The sequence below is a fragment of the Saccopteryx leptura genome, chromosome 2 (genome assembly GCF_036850995.1).
Source record: "Saccopteryx leptura isolate mSacLep1 chromosome 2, mSacLep1_pri_phased_curated, whole genome shotgun sequence".
NCBI classification, from domain to species: domain Eukaryota; kingdom Metazoa; phylum Chordata; class Mammalia; order Chiroptera; family Emballonuridae; genus Saccopteryx; species Saccopteryx leptura.
Window position 1 is genome coordinate 180,690,651 of NC_089504.1, and position 23,059 is coordinate 180,713,709.

Below are 23,059 nucleotides of genomic sequence, written 5' to 3' on the forward strand. Positions count from 1 at the left end.
ACTGCTGAGTACTCACTGGAGGGTGGGTGGCCAGCAGACCACACCTCTGAATCTCAGAGGCCACACCCACTGGACTCCTGTGGCCACACCCTACTGAGTTCTAGGGGAAAAATGGTCTAGACAGAATGACACCTGAGGCAAGGGGCAAGCCACACCCACTACTCTTCCTAATCCCTAAATTACCACACTGAGCCCAATAAGCAGCCAGCAGAAAGAGGTGGCAGAAAGCGGGACTCAGGGGAACTTGAACTTTCAAGCAGACTTCCCCTAGGCCAAGAGTAGATAAAAGCTACCCTAGGAGTGCAGCTGATATTTACAATGGCACCTGGCCCCAGCAGAGGCAGCCAACAAACTCTGGATCACTTGTGGCTCCAAAAAGGTTGCCAAGGGCCAGTCATAGGCAGTGACCCCCATTGGTCTGCGCCAGGTTCCTGCCAGGGAGGTCCAGGCACATTGAGCAGCCAGATGTGGAGAGCATCAGTTCAGGACCTAACAACCCTTGTTAGAGTGGTATCTTAAGGAAGGGCTCCTCACACCTGACCCAGCTAAGACACAAAACATGTCAACACAAACAGCAAAAAAAACCCACAGTAGCTGCAAACAAGTAGCCCACAGCAGATTACAAAGAACAGTTAATGTCAACCCAAGAAGATCTAGAAACAACACAACTGGAACCTGGAGGGAGTCAACACCAACACCAGACTCAGCTAGCTACACAAACAACACACCCAAAGGAGAAGTCTATACACAGACAAAATGGGAAGACAGAGAAATGCAATACAAATAAAGAGAAATCCCCAGAAAAAGAACTGAATGAGATAGAACTAACCAAACTACCAGATGCAGAGTTTAAAACAATGATTTTCAGGATGCTCACGAATCTTACAGCAACACTGGACGGACATGATGAGCACCTAAATAAAGAGATAGCAAGTATCAAAAAGGACACTGAGATCATAAAAAAGAATCAGTCAGAAATGACAAACACAATATCAGAAATGAAGACTACACTAGAAGGAATTAACAGCAGGCTGAATGAAGCAGAGGACCGAAGCAGTGATTTAGAGCAGTGATTTTCTACCAGTGTGCCGAGAGACATGGTCAGGTGTGAGTATAAATACATTTAGAAACTATATTATTAACTATATGTATAATATGTACTGTGTTAGAGTGTCATTTTGTGTCATTTTGGTAGGTGGTGTGCCCCAGGATTTTGTAAATGTAAAAAATGTGCTGCGGCTCAAAATAGGTTGAAAATCACTGATTTAGAGGACAAAATAAATGAAAGCACAGAAGCAGATCAGCAAAAAGAGGCTCAAAAAGTCTAAGGAAACTCTAAGAGAGCTCTGTGACAACATGAAAAGAAACAACATCTGCATCATAGGTGTTCCTGAAGAAGAAGAAAAAAAAAGGGATAGAGAACTTGTTTGAAGAAATCATAGCTGAAAACTTCCCTAAATTGATGAAGGAAAAAGTCACACAAGTTCAGGAAGCACAGAGAGTCCCATTCAAGAGAAACCCAAGGAGGCCTACACCAAGATACATCATAATTAAAATACCAAAGTTGATGACGTCAGAGTAATGGCAGGGTAGGAAGCAATACCGATAAATCTCCCCCAAAACTCAACAAGATCTTCAACCAGAAACAAAAAAACCTATCCTTGGAGCCTCCAGATGTTTCGCAATACACCCAAAGGTATGGTCGAGCGAAAAATTGGCTAAATATATAACCAAATCCCGAAGGAAATAGGGAGTAAGAAATGCTCCGCCTTCCTCACTAACCTAAACAGGGCGGCTTTCTCTGGGATCCGTGAATACAGAAACTGAGGCGGGCAAAGGGGGTGAATAGATCCAGGCCGTGGCACAAACGGCCGAACCAGGCTGTAGCACGGAGATCCAAGCCGAGGAAAAACTGATCCTGTGGCAACCCGGGCAATACAAGCTAACACTCGCACCAAACCCAAACAAAGAAAGACAAGCAGGGCAGCCATTTTACCCGATTTCCTGGTCGGCGCACGCAGATAGTGGGCGAGAGATTTCTTCCTAAGCCCTGGGAGTGGGTGCCCGTGTTACCTCACAGAGAGGCAGAGTCAGAGGCCTTTCTGTGGGCCGAAAGCGGAATCTCTGGGCAGCCCCAGCGCCCTGGGAAAGCCACGCACGGGAGGGAGCGAGAACTAATTCCAACGGTGGAACTTTTCCGTGCTGGTAGGGGATTCACTCAGAGGGCAGAGGGAAACGCGGCCGGCCTCATATCCTGGTCTGCGCACGCAGATAGTGAGCGAGAGATTCCTCCGAGTGCCTCGGCAGTGCGCGCCCGTGTTATCGCACAGAGGGGCAGAGTCAGGGGCCTTTGTGTGGGCCAAAGCGGAATCTCGGGCCGCCCCAGCGCCTTGCAAAAGCCGCACACGGGGACGGAGCGAGAGCCAATTCCAACGCTGCAACTTTTCCATGCGGTTGGGGGTTTCACTCAGAGCGTGAGACTGCTGACCGGATATCTTGGTCTGCGCGCGCAGATAGTGAGCGAGAGTTTCCTCCAAGCGCCCCGGAAGTGAGCGCCCGCCTGTGTTACCGGACAGAGTGGCAGAGCCAGAGGTCTCTGAGTGGGCAGAAAACCCGCCTGATTATGCTAGCAGCTCTGACTGACTGAGCCTTACCCAGAGCCCTGTGCTGAGTGGAAATAGAGTGGGGAGTTGCCAGCTCTTTGAGCCTCTTACTATCCAGGCAGAGGCAGCAGCAACCTCATAGCTGGATTATCAGGCTACTAATTGAGGAAGGAAAGACTAGGAGAAAGGCTCCAGGAACACAGACTCTCTCACTGGCGGAGCCTATAAATGCTAATGAGCCTGGACTGCCAACGAGACTAAAGCACAATACACGACATTGCCATAGAGACTTATCAACTGCAAACCTCTACCTGAGCGTGCCAAAGGGGCAGAACCCGGGGTACAGAGTCACCGACCAGGAAGAGGGAGAGAAAAGAAAAAGCAAGAAGATAACCTCTCAAAATCAAGAATAATCTGCAGACTTTATAACCTATCCCATTTTATTATATTTGTTCATTTGTTTCTCTTATCTTCATTCTTGATTTTTTTTTTTCCTCCTCCAATTTGGCCGATTAACTCTCTGCCGGTCTTACTCTCTCCTCTCCTTGAACTACACTACCCACATGTATTACATCTCCCATTATCTTTTCTCTCCTCTTCCTTTCTCCCTATGAGGGTTGCACTCCAAAACCCTTAACTCTCTCTCTCTCTCTCTCCTCTTTTTTTTTCTTCTTTTAGTGGTTCCCTCTTTTTTTGTCTCTCTCTCTTTCTTTTCTCCCTCTATATTAGTTTCTTCCTTTCTCCTTTACATCTCCTCTCATTCAAACCTCAATAAAAAACAAATTATCTTATCTGGGACTCAAACTTCTGTTTGTGGCATTTTGGGGGGTTTTTACTTCACCTTTTTAACTCACTAGCAGTGCTCCCATCCCTGGCTCTCCATTTTATCTAGTTCTTGTTCCACTAAATACAATAGTAATTTTTTAATTTATCCCCCCATTTTTCTGTTTTCCTCTTATTCCTCTCATCATAACTCTTAGACAACCAACACCTAAAAGCAAATCATTTTATTCTTGACCCAAATTTTTTCCTTATTTGCTTTTTGTGGGTCCATACCCCCTTCTTTTTTCTTTCTTTTTTTTTTTTTTTCCTTTTTTTGCCCCTTTATTACTTTTCCCCAATTCAGGCCCTCCATTACAGGCATTGTTTGTTATATTTCACATTTCACCACAAGATTTTCTCAAGAAAGAGGGGAGAGGAGAGGAGAGGAAAAAAGGAGGGGGGGAATAATTTCCTTTTTATAAAATTTTTATTTTATTTTATTTTTCTTTATTTCATTATTAATTTTTAAAAAAAACCAACTCTTCGATATTATATTTTTTTAACTTTTTATACTTTATTAAATCTCATTAATACTATCAACAAAACCACCCTCAGATGCCATTAAGGAAGAGAAAATCGAATATCATGGATACAAAAGAAAGAGAGGTAACACAGCTAGATGAGGAAAAATCTATGGAGAAAAAATTTAATATATTGGAAACCTTGGAGCTAAATGACAGAGAATTCAAGATAGAAATCCTAAAAATCCTCCGAGATATACAAGAAAACACAGAAAGGCAATTGACGGAGCTCAGAAAACAACTCAATCAACACAAAGAATATATGTCCAAGGAAATTGAAACTATAAAAACAAATCAAACAGAGATGAAAAACTCAATTCACGAGCTGAAAAACGAAGTAACAAGCTTAGTTAATAGAACAGGTCAGATAGAAGAGAGGATTAGTGAAACAGAAGACAAGCAACTTGAGGCACAACAGAGAGAAGAAGAAAGAGACTCAAAAATTAAAAAAAATGAGATACCCCTACAAAAATTATCTGACTCCATCAAAAAAAATAACATAAGAATAATAGGTATATCAGAGGGAGAAGAGAGAGAAAATGGAATGAAGAACATACTCAAACAAATAATAGATGAGAACTTCCCAGGCCTGTGGAAAGAACTAAAGCCTCAAGCTCAAGAAGCAAACAGAACTCCGAGTTTTCTTAACCCCAACAAACCTACTCCAAGGCATATCATAATGAAATTGACACAAACCAACAGCAAAGAAAAAATTCTCAAGGCAGCCAGGGAAAAGAAGAATACAACATATAAAGGAAGGCCCATTAGATTATCATCAGATTTCTCAGCAGAAACTCTACAAGCTAGAAGAGAGTGGACTCCAATATTTAAAGTCCTGAAAGAGAGGAAGTTTCAGCCACGAATACTATACCCATCAAAGCTATCCTTCAAATATGAAGGAGAAATAAAAACATTCACAAATACAGAAAAGATGAGGGAATTTATCATCAGAAAACCCCCACTACAGGAATTACTAAAGGTGGTTCTCCAATCAGATACAAAGAACAAAAAAAAACAGAGCCACAAGTAAAACCTCCAAGAAGAACACAATAAAACCAAATTTAAACTGTGACAACAATAAAAAGAAAGGGGGGGAGAAGATGGAGATTAACAGTAGCAAAGGACGATGGAGTGCAAAAGTACTCACAAAATAGTTCGCTACAATGAACAGGGTAGGGACCCTTTTCATTACTTAAAGGAAACCACCATTGAAAAAACCACCACAGAAGCACATGAGATAAAAAAGATAGCAACAGAGGAAAGATGTATGGAATACAACCAAATAAAAACAAAAGGTAGAAAAACGAAAGAGAAGGATCAAACAAGACACAAAACTAACAGAAAGCAAGATATAAAATGGCAATAGGGAACTCACAAGTGTCAATAATTACACTAAATGTAAACGGACTAAACTCACCAATAAAAAGGCACAGAGTAGCAGAATAAATTAAAAAAGAAAATCCAACTGTATGCTGCCTACAGGAAACTCATCTAAGTAACAAGGATAAAAACAAATTCAAAGTGAAAGGCTGGAAAACAATACTCCAAGCAAATAACATCCAAAAAAAAGCAGTTGTAGCAATACTCATATCGGATAATGCTGACTACAAGACAGAAAAAGTACTAAGAGACAAAAATGGCCATTTCATAATGGCTAAGGGGATACTGAATCAAGAAGACATAACAATTCTTAATATATATGCACCAAACCAAGGAGCACCAAAATATATAAGACAGCTTCTTATTGATCTTAAAACAAAAACTGAAAAAATACAATCATACTTGGAGACCTCAATACACCACTGACGGCTCTAGATCGGTCATCCAAACAGAGAATCAACAAAGACATAGTGGCCTTACACAAAACACTAGAGCACCTGGATATGATAGACATCTACAGGACATTTCATCCCAAAGTGACTGAGTATACATTTTTCTCCAGTGTACACGGATCATTCTCAAGAATTGACCATATGTTGGGCCACAAAAACATCAGCAAATTCAGAAAAATCGAAGTTGTACCAAGCATATTTTCTGATCATCAAGCCTTGAAACTAGAATTCAACTGCAAAAAAGAGGAAAAAAATCCAACAAAATGTGGAAACTAAACAACGTACTTTTAAAAAATAAATGGGTCAAAGAAGAAATAAGTGCAGAGATCAAAAGATAGATACAGACTAATGAAAATGACAATACGTCATATCAGAATCTATGGGATGCAGCAAAAGCAGTGATAGGAGGGAAGTTCATATCATTTCAGGCATATATGAACAAACAAGAGAAAGCCCAAGTGAACCACTTAACTTCCCACCTTAAGGAACTAGAAAAAAAAGAACAAAGAAAACCCAAAACCAGCCGAAGAAAGGAGATAATAAAAATCAGAGCAGAAATAAATGAACTAGAGAACAGAAAAACTATAGAAAAAATTAATAGAACAAGGAGCTGGTTCTTTGAAAAGATCAACAAAATAGACAAACCCTTGGCAAGACTTACCAAGGAAAAAAGAGAAAGAACTCATATAAACAAAATCCAAAATGAAAGAGGAGAAATCACCACGGACACCGTAGATATACAAAGAATTATTGTAGAATACTATGAAAAACTTTATGCCACTAAATTCAACAATCTAGAAGAAATGGATAAATTCCTAGAACAATACAACCTTCCTAGACTGAGTCAAGAAGAAGCAGAAATCCTAAACAGACCTATTAGTAGAGAAGAAATAGAAAAAAACATTAAAAACCTCCCCAAAAATAAATGTCCAGGCCCTGACGGCTATACCAGCAAATTTTATCAAACATTCAAAGAAGACTTGGTTCCTATTCTACTCAAAGTCTTCCAAAAAATTGAAGAAGAAGCAATACTTCCAAACACATTTTATGAGGCCAACATAACCCTCATACCAAAACCAGGCAAGGATGGCGCAAAAAAAGAAAACTACTGACCAATATCTCTAATGAATACAGATGCTAAAATATTAAACAAAATACTAGCAAATCGAATACAACAACATATTAAAAAAATAATACATCATGATCAAGTGGGATTCATCCCAGAATCTCAAGGGTGGTTCAACATACATAAAACGGTTAACTTAATACACCATATCAACAAAACAAAGAACAAAAACCACATGATCTTATCAATAGACGCAGAAAAGGCTTTCGATAAAATACAACACAATTTTATGTTTAAGACTCTCAACAAAATGGGTATAGAAGGAAAATATCTCAACATGATAAAGGCCATATATGATAAACCATCAGCTAACATCATATTAAATGGCACTAAACTGAAGGCTTTCCCCCTTAATTCAGGAACAAGACAGGGTTGTCTACTCTCTCCACTCTTATTTAATGTGGTACTAGAGGTTCTAGCCAGAGCAATCAGACAAGACAAAGAAATAAAAGGCATCCATACCGTAAAAGAAGAAGTAAAGGTATCACTTTTTGCAGATGATATGATCCTATACATCGAATACCCCAAAGAATCCACAAAAAGACTACTAGAAACAATAAGACAATACATTAAGGTTGCAGGATACAAAATTAACATACAGAAGTCAATAGCCTTTCTATATGCCAACACTGAAACAATTGAGAACGAACTCAAAAGAATAATCCCCTTCACGATTGCAACAAAAAAAATAAAATACTTAGGAATAAACATCAAAGAATGTAAAGGACTTATATAATGAAAACTATAAACCATTGTTAAGGGAAATCGAAAAAGATATAATGAGATGGAAGAATATACCTTGTTCTTGGCTAGGAAGAATAAATATAATCAAGATGGCTATATTACCCAAAGCAATATACAAATTTAATGCAATTCCCATCAAACTTTCAATGACATTTTTTAAGGAAATAGAGCAAAAAATCATCAGATTTATATGGAACTATAAAAAACCCCGAATAGGCAAAGCAATCCTAAAGAAAAAGAATGAAGCTGGGGGCATTACAATACCTGACTTCAAACTATATTATAGGGCCACGACAATCAAAACAGCATGGTATTGGCAGAAAAATAGACACTCAGAATAATGGAACAGAATAGAAAGTCCAGAAATAAAACCACATATATATAGTCAAATAATTTTTGATAAAGGGGCCAACAACACACAATGGAGAAAAGAAAGCCTCTTCAATAAATGGTGCTGGGAAAACTGGAAAGCCACATGCAAAAGAATGAAACTGGACTACAGTTTGTCCCCCTGTACAAAAATTAACTCAAAATGGATCAAAGATCTAAACATAAGACCTGAAACAATTAAGTACATAGAAGAAGACATAGGTACTCAACTCATGGACCTGGGTTTTAAAGAGCATTTTATGAATTTGACTCCAATGGCAAGAGAAGTGAAGGCAAAAATTAATGAATGGGACTACATCAGACTAAGAAGTTTTTGCTCAGCAAGAGAAACTGATAACAAAATAAACAGAAAGCCAACTAAATGGGAAATGATATTTTCAAACAACAGCTCAGATAAGGGCCTAATATCCAAAATATACAAAGAACTCATAAAACTCAACAACAAACAAACAAACAATCCAATAAAAAAATGGGAAGAGGATATGAACAGACACTTCTCCCAGGAAGAAATACAAATGGCCAACAGATATATGAAAAGATGCTCATCTTCTTTAGCTATTAGAGAAATGCAAATCAAAACTGCAATGAGATACCACCTCACACCTGTTCAATTAGCTATTATTAGCAAGACAGGTAATAATAGCAAATGTTGGAGAGGCTGTGGAGAAAAAGGAACCCTCATACACTGTTGGTGGGAATGTAAAGTAGTACAACCATTATGGAAGAAAGTATGGTGGTTCCTCAAAAAACTGAAAATAGAACTACCTTATGACCCAGCAATCCCTCTACTGGGTATATACCCCAAAAACTCAGAAACATTGATACGTAAAGACACATGCAGCCCCATGTTTATTGCAGCATTGTTCACAGTGGCCAGGACATGGAAACAACCAAAAAGCCCGTCAATAGATGACTGGATAAAGAAGACGTGGCACATATACACTATGGAATACTACTCAGCCATAAGAAATGATGACATCGGAACATTTACAGCAAAATGGTGGGATCTTGATAACATTATATGAAGTGAAATAAGTAAATCAGAAAAAACCAGGAACTGCATTATTCCATACGTAGGTGGGACATAAAAGTGAAACTAAGAGACATTGATAAGAGTGTGGTGGTTACAGGGGGGAGGGGGGAATGAGAGAGGGAAAGGGGGAGGGGGAGGGGCACAAAGAAAACAAGATAGAAGGTGACAGAGGACAATCTGACTTTGGGTGATGGGTATGCAACATAATTGAACAACAAGATAACCTGGACTTGTTATCTTTGAATATATGTATCCTGATTTATTGATGTCACCCCATTAGAAAATAAAATTAGTATTAAAAAAAATAAATAAATAAATAAATAAATAAAATACCAAAGTTAAGAGACAAAGAAAGAATACTAAAAGCTGCAAGAGAAAAGCAGTTAATTACCTACAGAGGAGCCCCCATAAGAATGACATCTGATTTCTCAACAGAAACACTTGAGGCCAGAAGGGATTGGCAAGAAATATTTAGAGAGATACAAAATAAGAACCTAAAACCAAGAGTTCTTTATCCAGCAAGGCTATCATTTAAAATTGAAAAAGAAATAAAAAGTTTCCAAGGAATTCATTACAACTAAACCAATACTGCAAGAAATGTTAAGGGGCCTGTTTTAAACAAAGCAAAAGAAAAAACATATCTAGAAAAAAAGGAATGTAGATTTAAAGAATAAAATGGCAATAAACAACTACATATCAATAATAACCTTAAATGTTAATGGATTAAATGTTCCAATGAAAAGACATAAGGTAGCTGTGTAGATAAGAAAACAGGACCCATACATATGCTGTCTACAAGAGACCAATCTCAAAACAAAAGATACACATAGACTGAAAGTGAAGGGATGGAAAAAAATATCTCACGTAAATGGAAATGAAAAAAGCTGGGGTAGCAATACTTATATCTGACAAAATAGACTTTAAAACAAAGGCTATGGGATAAAGAAGGTCACTACATAATGATAAAGGGAACAGTCCAACAAGAGAATATAACCATTATAAATATCTATGTGCCTAATATAGGAGCACCTAAATATATAAAGCAGATTTTGATGGACAGAAAGGGCGAGATCAACAGCAATACTGTAATAGTAGGGGACTTAAGTACCCCAATAACATCAAAGGATAGATCCTCCAGACAGAAAATTAACAAAGAACAAGTGGCCTTAAATGACACACTAGATCAGGGGTCCCCAAACTACAGCCTGCGGGCTGAATGCAGCCCCCTGAGGCCATTTATCCGGCCCCACCGCACTTCCGGAAGGGGCACCTCTTTCATTGGTGGTCAGTGAGAGGAGCACATTGACCATCTCATTAGCCAAAAGCAGGCCCATAGTTCCCATTGAAATACTGGCCAGTTTGTTGATTTAAATTTACTTGTTCTTTATTTTAAATGTTGTATTTGTTCCCGTTTTGTTTTTTTACTTTAAAATAAGATATGTACAGTGTGCATAAGGATTTGTTCATAGTTTTTTTTATAGTCCGGCCCTCCAACAGTCTGAGGGACAGTGAACTGGCCCCCTGTGTAAAAAGTTTGGGGACCCCTGCACTAGATCACTTGGATTTAATAGGTATCTTCAGAATCTTTCATCCCAAAGCTGCAGAATATACATTCTTTTCAAGTGCTCATGGTACATTCTCTAGGAGAGACCATATGTTAGGACACAAAACAAGCCTCAATAAATTTAAGAAAACTGAAATCATATCAAGCATCTTCTCTGATCACAATGGCATGAAACTAGAAATCAACTACAATAGAAAAACTGAAAAACATTCAAACACTTGGAGGTTAAATAGCATGTTATTAAATAACAAATGGGTTAACAATGAAATCAAGGAAGAAATCAAAAATTTCCTTGAAACAAATGAAAATGAACATACAACAATTCAAAATTTATGGGACACAGCAAAAGCAGTCCTGAGAGGGAAGTTCATAGCACTACAGGCAAACCTCAAGAAGCAAGATATAGTTGTTTCCGTAGTGTAGTGGTTATCACGTTCGCCTCACAAGAAGCAAGATAAAGCTCAAATAAACAACTTAACCCTGCATTTAAAAGAACTAGAAAAAGAACAACAAAGCCCAGAGGAAGTAGAAGGAAGGAAATAATAAAGATCAGAGCGGAAATAAATGACATAGAGGCTAAAGAAACAATACAGAGGATCAATGAAACCAGGAACTGGTTCTTTGAAAAGGTAAACAAGATCGATGAACCTTTTAACCAGATTCATCAAGAAAAAAAGAGAGAGGACTCAAATAAATAAAATTAGAAATGAAAATGGAGAAGTAACAACTGACACCGCAGAAATAAAAGGATTGTAAGAAAATACTATGAAGATCTATATGCCAAAAAAATTGGACAACCTAGTTGAAATGGATAAATTCCTTGAAACATATAATCTCTCAAATATCAATCTGGAAGAATCAGAAAACCTAAACAGGCCGATAACAACAAATGAAATTGAAACAGTTATCAAAAAACTCCCAACAAACAAAAGTCCTGGACCAGATGACTTCATAGGCAAATTTTACCAAATATTCAAAGAAGAACTAACACCTATCCTTCTCAAGCTATTTCAAAATATTCAAGAGAAGGAAAGACTTCCAAACTCCTTTAATGAGGCAAGCATAATCCTCATTCCAAAACCAGGTAAAGACACTACAAAGAAAGAAAACTATAAACCAATATCCCTGATGAAACTAGATGCTAAAATTATCAACAAAATATTAGCAAACTGGATCCAGCAATACATGAAAAAAGTCATACATCATGATCAACTGGGTTTTATTCTGGGGAGGCAAGGCTAGTACAATATTCACAAATGAATTATGTGATTCATCACATAAACAAAAAGAAGGAGAAAAATCATATGATAATATCAATAGATGCAGAAAAAGCATTTGATAAAATCCAGCACCCATTTATGATCAAAACTCTCAGCAAAGTGGGAATACAGGAAATATACCTCAACATGATAAAAAGCCATCTACGATAAACTCACAGCCAACATCATACTCAATGGGCAAAAATTAAAAGCAATCCCCTTAAGATCAGGAAAAAGGCAGGGGTGCCCCCTTTCACCACTCTTATTCAACATAGTTCTGGAAGTCCTGGCCACAGCAATCAGACAGGAAGAAGAAATAAAAGGCATTCAAGTTGGAAAAGAAGAAGTAAAACTATCATTATTTGCTAATGACGTGATACTGTACATAGAAAACCCTAAAGTCTCAGTCAAAAAACTACTAGACCTGATAAAACAAATTCAGCATGGTGGTAGAATATAAAATTAACATTCAGAAATCAGTGGCATTTTTACACAATGACAATGAACTGTCTGAAAATGAAATTAAGGAAACAATCCCCTTCACTATTGCAAAAAAAAAAAAAAAAAAAAAAGAAGTACCTAGGAGTAAATTTAACCAAGGAGCTTAAAGACTTGTACTCGGAGAATTATATTAATAAAACATTGATAAAAGAAACCAAGGAGGCGCCTGACCAGGTGGTGGTGCAGTGGATAGAGTGTCAGATTGGGATGCGGAGGACCCAGGTTCGAGACCCCAAGGTCGTCAGCTTGAGTGCAGGCTCATCTGGTTTGAGCAAAGCTCACCAGCTTGGACCCAAGGTCGCTGGCTCGAGCAAGGGGTTACTCGGTCTGCTGTAGCGCCCCCCCCTCCCCCCGTCAAGGCACATATGAGAAAGCAATCAATGAACAACTAAGGTGCTGCAACAAAGAATTGATGCTTCTCATCTCTCTCCCTTCCTGTCTGTCTGTCCCTCTATCTCTGTCACAGAAAAAAAAAATCAAGGAGGATACAAACAAGTGTAAGCATATACCGTGTTCATAGATAGGAAGAATGAACATCATTAAAATGTCTATATTACCCAAAGTAATCTATAAAATCAATGCAATTCCTATTAAAATACCAATGGCATACATCAAAGATATAGAAAAATATTCCAAAAATTTATATGGAACCAAAAACAAACCCAAATAAATTCAGCAATCTTGAAAAAGTTATACTACCAGGCCATTGTACTCAAAACAGCTTGGTACTGGCATAAGAACAGGCATACAGATCAATGGAACAGAACAGAAAACCCCGAAATAAACCCACACCTTTAGGGTCAATTGATATATGACAAAGGAGGTAAGAGCATATAATGGAGTAAAGCAGTCTCTTTAACAAATGGTGTTCAGAAAATTGGACAGGTACCTGCAAAATAATGAAACTAGACCACCAACTTACACCATCCACAAAAATAAATTCAAAATGGATAAGAGACTTAAATGTAAATCATGAAACCATAAACATCTTGGAAGAAAACATAGAAAGTAAACTCTTCAACATCTCTCGTAGCAGTATCTTTGCTGATTTATCTCCACGGGCAAGTGAAATAAAAAACAGGATGAACAAATGGGACTATATCAAGCTAAAAAGCTTTTGCACCACAGAAGACAATATGAACAAAATAAAAAGACAACCCACACAATAGGAGGACATATTCGCCAATACGTCTGATAAGGGGTCAATAACAAAAATTTATAAAGAACTTGTAAAACTCAACCCCAGGAATGTAAAGAATCCAATTAAAAAATGGGAGAAAGAACTGAACAAACACTTCTCCAAAGAGGACATACAGATGGCCAATAGGCACATGAAAAAATGTTCAACATCACTAATCATTAGAGAAATGCAAATTAAAACCACAATGATAGTCCACCTTATACCTGTCAGAATGGCATTCATTAACAAATCAACACAGAATAAGTGCTGGAGAGGGTGTAGAGAAAAGGGAACCCTCCTGCACTGCTGGTGGGAATGCAGACTGGTGCAGCCACAGTGGAGAACTGTATGGGGTTTCCTCAAAAAATTAAAAATGGAACTACCTTATGACCCAGCTATCCCACTTTTAAGAATATATCCTAAGAACACCAAATCACTGATTCAAAAGAAGAAATGCACCCCCATGTTTATTGCAGCATTGTTTAAAATAGCCAAGATCTGGAAACAGCCCAAGTGTCCATCAGTGGATGAGTGGATTAAAAAGCTGTGGTACGGCCCTGGCCAGTTGACTCAGTGGTAGAGCGTCGGCCTGGCCTGCAGGAGTCCCAGGTTCAATTCCCGGCCAGGGCACACAGGAGAAGCGCCCATCTGCTTCTCCACCCCTCCCCCTCTCTTTCCTCTCTGTCTCTCTCTACCCCTCCTCGCAGCCTTGGCTCCTTTGAAGCAAAGATGGCCCGGGCACTGAGGATGCCTCTGTGGCCTCTGCCTCAAGCGCTAGAATGGCTCTGGACACAACAGAGAGACTCCCCAGAGGGCCAGAGCATTGCCCCCTGGTGGGCATGCCGGGTTGATCCCGGTCGGGCGCATGTGGGAGTCTGTCTGACTGCCTCCCCGTTTCCAGCTTCGGAAAAATTGAAAAAAAACAAAACAAAACAAAACAAAAAGCTGTGGTACATATACACAATGGAATACTATGCAGCCATGAAAAAGAAGGAAATCTTATCTTTTGCGACAGCATAGATGGACATGGAAATTATTATGCTAAGTGAAATAAGCCAGGCAGAGAAAGACAAATATCATATGATCTCACTTATATGTGGAATCTAATGAACAAAGTGAACTGAGGAATGGAATAGAGGCAGAGGCAGGATCACAGGGACAAAGGAACAGCTGTCACAGGAAGGGAGATGAGGGGATGGGATCTAAGAAGGTAAAGGGATTCATGAATTATATATACATAACACAGAGATATAGCTAGCACAACAGCAAATCCCAGAGGGAAGGGGGGAGAGAGTTTAGGGGAGGGGGACGAGAGGGAAATAAAGGAGGACATGGAGGTGGAGGGTGAGGGAGTTATATTCAGTGGGACACTTGAATCCATGTAAACACAATAAATTAAAATTAATAACAAATTAAAAATATATATAAAGTGGTCTACCAACTTCACTTGTTCAGCAATGTCATCCTCTAAACACCACGTACGCGACCTTCTGAAGACAGCAACCCTTCTCCCTCACAAAAGGCTGCCCTCCATTCTTGACCCCCAGCAAGAATCTCTGGATGCATGGATAGATAAGACTCGGCCTTGACAGCAGGAAGCAATTACAGAAGCTGTGACCCCCATCCATTGACCCTTGCACAATTACAAAGGTCCAGAGTTTTGAAAGGTGGAATTGTTACCATAGACAGTCAGAGAGTCCCAGAAAGTCATTGGCCAAAATGGCACAGGGGGAGGTTCTAACACAGAGCAAGCTAAAAGCTAGAAAGATGAGTGGATAGGGCCCAAGGAACGTCAATAGCTACAAAATTAATGGACAGGGCCCAAACACACCAAAACCTGAAAATAATGACTAAACACAAGCACGCCTAAAAGCTATAAGATAACTGGATAGGAAAAAAGCCTTCCTGCACTAAGAACTGCAGGCTTGAGCCCTGGCCGGTTGGCTCAGCGGTAGAGCGTCGGCCTGGCGTGTGGGGGACCTGGGTTCAATTCCTGACCAGGGCACATAGGAGAAGCACCCACTTGCTTCTCCACCCCCTCCCCTCCTTCCTCTCTGTCTCTCTCTTCCCCTCCCGCAACCGGGGCTCCATTGGAGCAAAGATGGCCTGGGCGCTGGGGATGGCTCCTTGGCCTCTGCCTCAGGCGCTAGAGTGGCTCTGGTCGAGGCAGAGCAACGCCCCGGAGGGGCAGAGCATCGCCCCCTGGTGGGCAGAGCTTCACCCCTGGTGGGCGTGCCGGGTGGATCCCGGTCAGGTGCATGCGGGAGTCTGTCTGACTGTCTCTCCCCGTTTCCAGCTTAAATAAAAAAGAAAAAAATAATAATAATAAAAAAAAAAAAGTTAAAAAAAAAGAACTGCAGGCTTGAGAAGGGGAGATGGTCTTCAAGACAGGAGTCTACCGTTCTCCCAGGTCACGGCACCTGAGTAAACCTCTCCTTTTGCACCAGCACCTGTCTCACTAGTTTGGCTTTCCTTGAGACAGACAGCTGAACTTGAGTTTTGGTTACACTACATCACTTAATGCAACATGGCTATGGCCAAAATATCAACTATAACCTGGAAGAGGGCAGAAAAATAATAAATGAATGTTTCATATGTCTAATAAGATAGTACTTAGTTCTTGAACTGCAAAACCTGTAATTATAAAGTCTAGTTATAACATTTATTTTCTAGAAGCAACCAATCATACCAGGTTGCTTTTCTTCTACATAAAATTTGTTAAAGAAATGAAAAAAAAAGTTACATATGCATCATGAATGTCCACAGAAAGAAATGCTCATTATTGCCAAGAGGACATGGTAACCAAAAAATAAATTTAAAAAATATATATATATATAAATATATATATATTTATTTATATATATATATATATATATATATATATATAAATATATATCAAGTCAGAGAACCAAATCTAAATCTAGAAAAGGCCAAGGAAAAGAGGACAGAAAATACTAAATTAAATAGTAAACAGCAAGATAAATGAACCAAGAAGGGAAAAACCTAAGAAAGAAAACAGAACGGCTCGTTTCACATATGTACATGAATTCAGAGAGTGAAGGTAGCATACACATAAAACTAACCTGGTTTTCCTCCTGCACAACTCTATACTGCTCCTTCCAAATTGTGATTTTGGAAGCTTCCTCTTTTCGGAGGGCTCGCTCTTTCTTCAGCTCGGGGCTCCAGAAGGTTTTGATGCTATTCATTGAGGAACTTAATTTGCTCTCCTTTACTTCCACATCCTTCCGCAAGAGATCATTTTCCCTTAATACTTCTTTCAGCTGTGTCTGCAGATCCATGATTGTGTTGTCTCTTGCCTGACGAAGAGAGTGAGGAACAGTAGATGCCATACTCACAGGAGGGAGGTGATGTTCTCCAAAGGCTATGGTGTCACTAGCAACCCCACTGCTAGCTATATTGGGACTACTGCCCATAGCAGTCATCCTAACACCATAGGGCAGACGTCCACCAGAACGGCCAAGTGTCATGGTGCTCTTAGGTGTTTCTGAACTTACATTTTCATGGTCACTTAGGTACATAGGACCAGATGTGGCATAGGCAGCATTTAAGGACTGGATATTCTCCATTGAAAGGGTTTTCCCACTGCCACCTCCAACACTGCTTCCAGAACTCCCTCCTGTACTATTGGTTCGACGATGACCCAAGCGAGGGGAACGTGGAAGCCTAGGTGAGCGCCCAGGGCTCTGGCTGCTCGGTTCCACCTTCCCAACTGAGCGTGCACTTCCATACATAGTTGCAAGATGAATTCTGGTACCAGGAAAGGTAGAAAGCAGAAAACAAAATATGGAACTCTGTGAGGTTTCTCTATGGCTGTAAGTCTGCTTAAGGCTAATCAGAAATAGCAGGTCCTCAGCAGTCCAGTCTTGGAGAAATACCTTACATCATATCTGTAATGAAAAGATCACATAGTAAATCCTCCAATAATAACCATTTCTTCTAAGAAAATTTTCATTGCCTCCACTTGAGAAAGAGCTCCCTTCTATCCTCCACTTACTCATGCATTCAAAATCTGTTTACAGCACAATTTATTTCACAGTGAACATCATTCTAAAAATATCTCACATATCTAAAAACTGAAAACTGTAACCATACCATGCAAACAGAAAAGAAAAAGTGATGGGCGAGAGAAATAAAAAACTCTGAATATGTGATTTTTCTAACTAGAAAACCCAAGATTATCAAATAAAAAGTTATTAGAATAATAAAACAACAAATTTGGCAGACACAGGTAAATGAATAAATAGCAATACTTTCCTATCTTCAGGGAAGATAGTGTTTTAAAAAATACATTTCTCTTAACAATTTTCCAGGAACATAACCACAAAATAGTAATTCTAGCACTATAAACAGCTGACAAAAAAGTATTTTGACCAAAAAACAAGTTATTCAGTATGATTCAACTGATATAAAATTCTAGAACTAATCTATTATGACAGAAAGCAAATCAGTGCAAGCCCGGGGACTTGGAATAACAGAAGGAATGGATCAGAAAGGGGTGGTAGGAGGAAACTTTGGGAGTGATGAAAATTTTCATCATTTGACTGGGGTTGTGGTTTCACAGGCATATACACACCAGAATTCATCAAACCATATACTTTAAATGTACTCAGTTTACTGTATATAAATTATACCACTAAAGTTTGAAAAAACAATTTCATATTCCAAACTCTCTTGCCTGTGATTAATCCAAAAGAAATAGCTTCAGTGCCTACACACCTGGAACCCTGATTGCTGCTGGAGAAGAGCATGTGGCTGTTCAGTCTGAGCCCATTATGTTTCCCCCAGAATCCACAAGTCCCTCAGTTGGCTTCCTATTCAAATTTTGTTGGCTCCCTATCTAGTATCTGTTGTGGTGGTGATTTCAAACCTCCCTGCCTAGCCAACAGAACATGAGTCCCCTGGCTCAGAGACAAAGAACTTTATTACTCACTGAACACAAGCTGTATGAGCATTAAGTCTACATTGGCTCCCAATACAGTATTACTCCCAAGCCCCATAAGGTGACAGAGGGGCCCAGATAGGCGCTAAGTATGGAGTGGGTTTGTGTCACAGCTGAGGAAATCCATCACTTTTACAGTAAGCAATAGGTAAGCCTGCTCTCTCCCGGTGGGAGACATTACCTCATTCCATCAAGGTAGCTTGCAGCAAACACAATCACAAAAAATGACCCCGTTTAGGAGCAGTCAGGGCCTTGGCACTCTTAGCATACTCAGAAAGATAACACAAGAAAACCATGGAGGACTCTTTCTTGACAAGTATTTGTGGTAGTTTTAAGGTATCTCCATAGATTCTTTGATCCTCTCTTCAAAAGGGAAGCAAAATTCCTCTCTCTGAATGTGGACTGGACTTCATGATTAGCTTCTGATGATGCATGATTTCCAGGACTAACTCACAAAAGACAACGGGACTTTTGTCTCAGTCACTCTCCTGGATCATTACCTTGAGGGAAGCTAACTGCCACGCTGTAAAGATCCTCAAACTACCTTACAGAGTGAGTCACACAGTGAGGAGCTGAGGCCTCCGGTCAACAGCCATGTGAGATAGCTTGGGAAAAGGATACTCTAACCCAGTCAAGCATTCAGACAACTACAGACTCAGCTGACCTCCTGACTGCAACCTCATGAAATACCTTGAACCAGAACCACTCAGCTATACTCTCCATCAAAACTGTAAGATGTTTGTGGGGGTTTTTTGTTTTGTTTTGTGACAGAGAGAGAAAGACAGAGAGAGGGACAGACAGGGACAAAGAGGAAGGGAGAGATGAGAAGCATCAACTCTTCGTTGCAGCACCTTCGTTGTCACTGTTAGCTTTCTCATATGTGCCTTGACTGGGGGGCTACAGCAGAACGAGTGACTCCTTGCTCAAGCCAGTGACCTTGGTCTCAAGCCACATCCTTGGAATCATGTCAACGATTCCACACTCGACAGTGACCCTGCGCTCAAGCCAGCAACCTCGAGATTTCGAACCCAAGACCTCAGCATCCCAGGTCAACACTGTATCCACTGCACCACCACTGCTCAGACTGAATTTTCCTGCCGTATATTTTCTTGAGTCTTTAAAAATACTAAAAATATCAGCAAAGCATTTAAATGTACGCAAGTTTGCCTGGATTTACGTTTACATAAATTTCCTAAACTCTTACTCTGAGAAGAACATTATCAGAAATCCAATTTATCTGAAATTTGGTGTTTGTGAACAACACAGTTGTAGCATCAACTCATATTTCCATATTCCTATAAAAAAATTACAATTTGGGGCTTTCCTATCTTCACCAAAAAATCATACTTAACTCAAAAACAGTCCAAAAGTCACAAAATGCTGGTTTCCCTATCAAGAGAAGGCAAGGGTTTTCTCGGGGAAAAAAAGTCAAGAAAACTAAAATTAATTCTATTTTGGTGATTTATATTTGTAAGCAGTTTTTCAGTTATATAAGATAATTAACATTTAAAGGAATTAGGGTTTTTTTTAAAATAACAAAATCATTTTTTAACTTCTGCAAAGAAATTGGAATGTCAAAAGTTAAAAATACAATTCCAAATCATAAGTAGTTTTGGCCCTGGCCGGTTGGCTCAGCGGTAGAGCGTCGGCCTGGCATGCAGGGGACCCGGGTTCGATTCCCGGCCAGGGCACATAGGAGAAGCGCCATTTGCTTCTCCACACCCCCCCTCCTTCCTCTCTGTCTCTCTCTTCCCCTCCCACAGCCAAGGCTCCATTGGAGCAAAGATGGCCCGGGCACTGGGGATGGCTCCTTGGCCTCTGCCTCAGGCGCTCGAGTGGCTCTGGTCGGGGCAGAGCGATGCCCCAGAGGGGCAGAGCATCACCCCCTGGTGGGCAGAGCGTCGCCCCTGGTGAGCGTGCCGGGTGGATCCCAGTCGGGCGCATGCGGGAGTCTGTCTGACTGTCTCTCCCCGTTTCCAGCTTCAGAAAAATACAAAAAAAAAAAAATCAAATCATAAGTAGTTTTTATATCACCCTCCTTAACAATGTTGCCCTTTATATTAAGGCATATTAGTAACACTTTGCTCAAGTATGAAACCTAAATGTGACCTAAGTTCTTTTTCACAAAGTATAAAATGTGCAGTAACGAAAATGCAAGGCATAGACCTTCTATACATTTCATCTCAACAAGAGCCCTGTGAAATGATTCTTATTGTGCTCTGAGGCTTAGTCACATAGTGACTAGTATGAAAGGCTCAGGCAGGTTCAGATCCACTATTTAAATGTACAGCTTTCAACAAATGAATCTTTCAGATCATCTGTATTTTCAACTATGAAAGAGACATAATAACCTTTTCAAAGGATGGCTAAAAAGGATCAGATCACTAAATGAGTATAAAATATCTGGTTTTTGATAAGTTTTCAATGAATGTCAGTCATTACACAAGCGAAAAAACTAAGAATAAACCGCAGAATTCTTTAAACTAACAAGACTCTGATAATAACCTATATAATTATGGGAATACTGTGCAGCTATTTAAAAGAATAAAGAAGTCTGTATGTACTAGTAAGAAAAGAAATGCAAGGCCCTGGCCGGTTGGCTCAGTGGTAGAGCGTCAGCCTGGCGTGCAGGAGTCCCTGGTTCGATTCCCAGCCAGGGCACACAGGAGAAGTGCCCATCTGCTTCTCCACCCTTCCCCTTCTCCTTCCTCTCTGTCTCTCTCTTCCCCTCCCGCAGCCAAGGCTCCATTGGAACAAAGTTGGCCCGGGCGTTGAGGATGGCTCTGTGGCCTCTGCCTCAGGCACTAGAATGGTACTGGTTGCAACAGAGCAACACCCCAATGGGCAGAGCATCGCCCCCTGGTGGGCATACCGGGTGGATCCTGGTCGGGCGCATGCGGGAGTCTGTCTGACTGCCTCCCCATTTCCAACTTCAGAAAAATACAAAAAATAAAAAGAAAAAAGAAAAAGAAAGAAAAAGAAAAGAAATGCAAGGTATGTAACATACATTTTTAAATTTATAAAAAGAGGAATGCAAGAATTCATGGGGAATGGTGTGTTTTTACATTTTTCTTTTCTGTACTAATTAAAGTTTTAATATGAATTACTTTTATAACATAATAAGACCCATACTTATTTGGATTACTCATTTTTGACAAAAGTACAAAGGCAACACAGTAGAGAAAAATAAGGCAATTATAGTCCCCACAATAGATCTGGACAGTACATTGTCATGGCCACCACAGTCCATTTCTTCCACTGCATAATTATTTCACATGGGGACAGAAAGCAGCTTCTGCATGATTCTCATAGGCCTCTGCTCTTGACTCAAATCATAGAAGAGGAAGGTTACTGGGAAAAAAACTATAGCTGCTATTAGTCTGAAACGCACAAATAGTACTCATTTTCTTCCTCCTCTAACTCTTCTTCTAAATTGCACTCATCCTCAGTTTTCACCTCAGCAGATTTTAGTAGCTTATCCAATGGCAACCCAAACTTCCGTTCCTAAGCGTCCCAGGCCTTCGAAAATTATATTCCACTCACATGTCCATTCACAGTTAAGATGAGGCAAGAGAATAAATACCAAAAGGTACCCAACTGGATCACATAGGTTCTACTATGTTCATTATTCCCTGCCCCCACTATGTCCATAATAGTGAAAAATTACACTCTAAATGTCTAGCAATGAGGCATTGGCTATGTAAGTTAAGGCACAACTATAAAATGGGTTATTACCTATAATGGTTTGAATGGTGTCTCCCAAAAACTCATGTCCACAGATTTATGTGACCTTATTTGAAAATAAGGTTTTTGCAGATGTAACCAAGTTAAGATGAGTTCATATTGGATTATGGTAGGTTCTAAAATCAATGACTAGTGTCTTTCTAGAGAAAAGAGAGGCTGAGTTACAGACACACACATAAGAAAGACCGTGCAAAGATGGAGGCAGAGGTTGGAGTGATGCAGCTACAAGCCAAGGAACACCAAGGATTGCCAGAAGCCAGGAAGAGACAATGAAGGAGCCTCCCCAGAGCCTTCAGAGGGAGCAAAGCCCTGCCTACACTAGTTTTTTTACTTCTAGCCTCAAGAACAGTGAGAGAATCAATTTCTGTTGTTTTACATTACCGAGTTTTTAGTAATTTATCACAACAGACCTAGAAAACTACTATCATTATAAATGATGATTTGGCTCTATACTTAATTATAGAGAAAGATGTTTGTTATCTATTGTCAAACCAAAGAGAAAAATAAAAGTTATAAACACATTCGACCTGAGGTTTTTTGTTTGTTTGTTAGTTTGTTTAGGTTATGGCAAGGTATACAATTCAAGGTAGTAAGGTTTCTGGTGATCTCACTTTCTCTCCAAAAAATAAATATTATCTTATGAGCATACACTGTTTTTATAATCAGGACAAAATAAAACTATTTTGGGGATAAGTGGCATAAAGATATGCAACAGAAAGGGTATCCTACCCTAAGATAAGGCTCTGATACTCATCTCCTATTACCACTTTCAGAATAAAG

The 23,059-nt window shown here is 39.7% G+C and overlaps 1 protein-coding gene across 14 annotated transcripts in view; it reads right to left on the reverse strand.

The window, feature by feature from the left end:
* ERC1 (ELKS/RAB6-interacting/CAST family member 1) overlaps positions 1 to 23,059 on the reverse strand; it is a 544,893-nt gene that overhangs the window by 483,827 nt on the left and 38,007 nt on the right. For 13 of the 14 annotated variants that reach the window (XM_066369492.1, XM_066369490.1, XM_066369487.1 and 10 more), the window contains one exon: positions 16,659 to 17,483. In XM_066369492.1, coding sequence (XP_066225589.1) covers positions 16,659 to 17,327 — 669 coding nt within the window. In that variant the 5' untranslated portion in view covers positions 17,328 to 17,483. The remainder of the gene's footprint in view (positions 1 to 16,658; positions 17,484 to 23,059) is intronic. The other variant, XM_066369491.1, reaches the window with a different exon arrangement.